A 2,374-nucleotide genomic window follows, 5' to 3' on the forward strand; every position below is an offset into this window, starting at 1 on the left:
GACCATTTTATATTAGGCGAGTTTAGTCAACCAAGAGGAGGAGTGGCCAGACAATACCAACCACAATGATATTCCGAAAATGTAAATTTAAGCACCACGCCGACGTCGTAAGGTTCAATTCTTATTGAACCAATTTTGTTTAGAAACGGTAGTGTGTGGTGTTTTGTACGTTTTGATTACACCCCGTAGAGTGGGCGTGATCGCCATGTTCGTTTTGGGACGTGAGTTTTTGAACGATGCTGTCGATGAACGCACGCGTCCTGTGCGTTCCAAATTACGAAAAGCAATATTTTATCTGTGACTACGATTAAAAAAACTACTAGCGTAAATTACTTTTAAATTGTAATATATTTTTCTGTGTGTTTATTTAAACAAATAAGTGTTTTAAAAAGTGATATTTAAAATAAAACGTATTTTAAAAGACTGTTCTTGTAAAAGCAATAATTATAAACAATTAACAATGGATTCGGAAATAATTGAAACTCAGACAAAGAAAACTCCTAAGCCATTTTCAATAGAAAGCTTAATAGGAGATCGAAAATCACCAGAAATCGATATAGAGAACAATCTATCGGAAAATTCTCGACATTCTGAAGAAGAAAATGAAGAACGATTAGATGGATTAAATCGGATGCGCTATTACCTTAACGCGCCATTTTTGCAACAAAATGGCGTCAGTTTTCCTTTTTTATTGGGTTACCCAGAACCATGGCTCAGGATGTTGGGAAATCCAGCTCAAGCGACTGAAAATAAGGAGGAAAGTAAGAGAGACAGCCCCGTTAGTGTTGGCAGTGAAGTTGACAGCGATGGTGGGGAAGACAACACGCAAGGTACAGTTCCCGGATCTTTTTTACACACGTTTTGTTTATAGTGACCCTCCCTATCAACTTCTTTGTCATACGGGCACTATAATCTGTGCAAGCCAGCCTGCATAGGGACCTACCCAGTCAGGTCCTGACCCCAGATCAGCATTTGCACGTACTTCGTTCGGTTCTCAAAAAGCTAGTGCCTTTTTTTTTTGTAGCCGTTCGGCCAGCGAGACTGCCTTGGATGGGCTGCCCCAGATGCACGCACAGTACCCTCCCTACTTTCCAGATAGGTATCGGAGCTGTAGGTATGCTCACTTCCCGTTGCGTATTGCACAACTAACGGTTACCACCGCTAAGTCGTTGACTCTAAAGTCCATAATCAAATCTCCTCTTTGGTGGCGGAGCTGTGAGACACGTTCAATTCTCAACGCCGAAACTCTCCAGTTCACACACAATAATTTGAGCGGGCGGAGGGACTGGAGGATATCTAGCTCATCTTTTACCAGGTCTCAGGACATAGCTACCGACTTGAACGACCGCTACTAAGACCCGTTAGCTGCGTGCGGTACAGTATTAATGCTTCATTCTTCGTTATTCACCCTTATACGTGCACTGGTTGACAGCAGTTTGACCCGAAGTGACGGTTCAGATAGCTCGCCAAACAATTGGTCACTATGTTTTTTCTTCTTCACTGTTAACAGTGAAGAATGAATTAATGAATGATGTTTATTTGCTTAAAATATGGTTTACAATAGGTGGTACAAGTATACATTCCCGGGTACAGTTCCCGGGGTAAGTTTAAATTTAATTAAATATTAAATATGTAATTTTGCAGTTTTCGTCCATTATAGCAAAGCTCAAGTTAACTGGTCGTTTTGAAGTGAAACAATTGACGACACCCGTCAATTGTTTCAAACTCGGGCTAGCCAATCGGAGCGCAGTTGTCACAGTAATGATATGACAGAATAGATTTCAAACAAATAAAATGACATTTCGTCTCTATTTTTGGTTATGTACTCGATGGTACTTAACCACACTCGAGTTAGATTCGTTACGTGAACAAAAAATGTCGAACTCTAGTCTATTTGGAAACTTAATAGGCTCGTAACACATTGAGCAGTGAATCTCTGTCTTTATGCACTCATAAAGACAGTCTTGTTAATAGGAGTCGAGTCCTAAAATAAATGTACCTAGACTCCCGGACTCGAGTTTTTTACAACACTACTGCCAGTCTTCTGACTCTTACTCTCGTACTTGTAGTACGTAGCACACTGTAGAGTGCAGCTTATTATAATCTGCCAAAATTGAAGAATGATAGTAATAAATTCATGTCTTCTGTATCTAAATCTACATTTATATTTTATTTCTTGTGTAGGCACACAAGAAATAAAATTGTAAAAAATAAAACCTTTTATATTATAATAGTATTTTATGCAATCGTTGCATAATGATGTGTGTAAGGTGTTGTAAGACCTAATAATGTAATTATTGCATACAACACTTTTTCTACGAGTAAATTAAAATAATGAAACACAAACAATATTTAAAGATTATTTTGTTAACAA

At 38.5% G+C, this 2,374-nt stretch overlaps 1 protein-coding gene across 1 annotated transcript in view; it reads left to right on the forward strand.

Annotated features, from left to right (window-relative positions):
- The first annotated feature begins 460 nt into the window (after positions 1–460).
- Positions 461–2,374, forward strand: part of LOC113227617 (homeobox protein GBX-2-like) — a 24,690-nt gene continuing 22,776 nt past the window's right edge. The window contains exon 1 of the mRNA XM_026460582.1: positions 461–830. Coding sequence (XP_026316367.1) covers positions 461–830 — 370 coding nt within the window. The remainder of the gene's footprint in view (positions 831–2,374) is intronic.

Source organism: Hyposmocoma kahamanoa, unplaced genomic scaffold (assembly GCF_003589595.1).
Source record: "Hyposmocoma kahamanoa isolate Upper Pololo Valley unplaced genomic scaffold, ASM358959v1 211, whole genome shotgun sequence".
Taxonomy (NCBI): Eukaryota; Metazoa; Arthropoda; class Insecta; order Lepidoptera; family Cosmopterigidae; genus Hyposmocoma; species Hyposmocoma kahamanoa.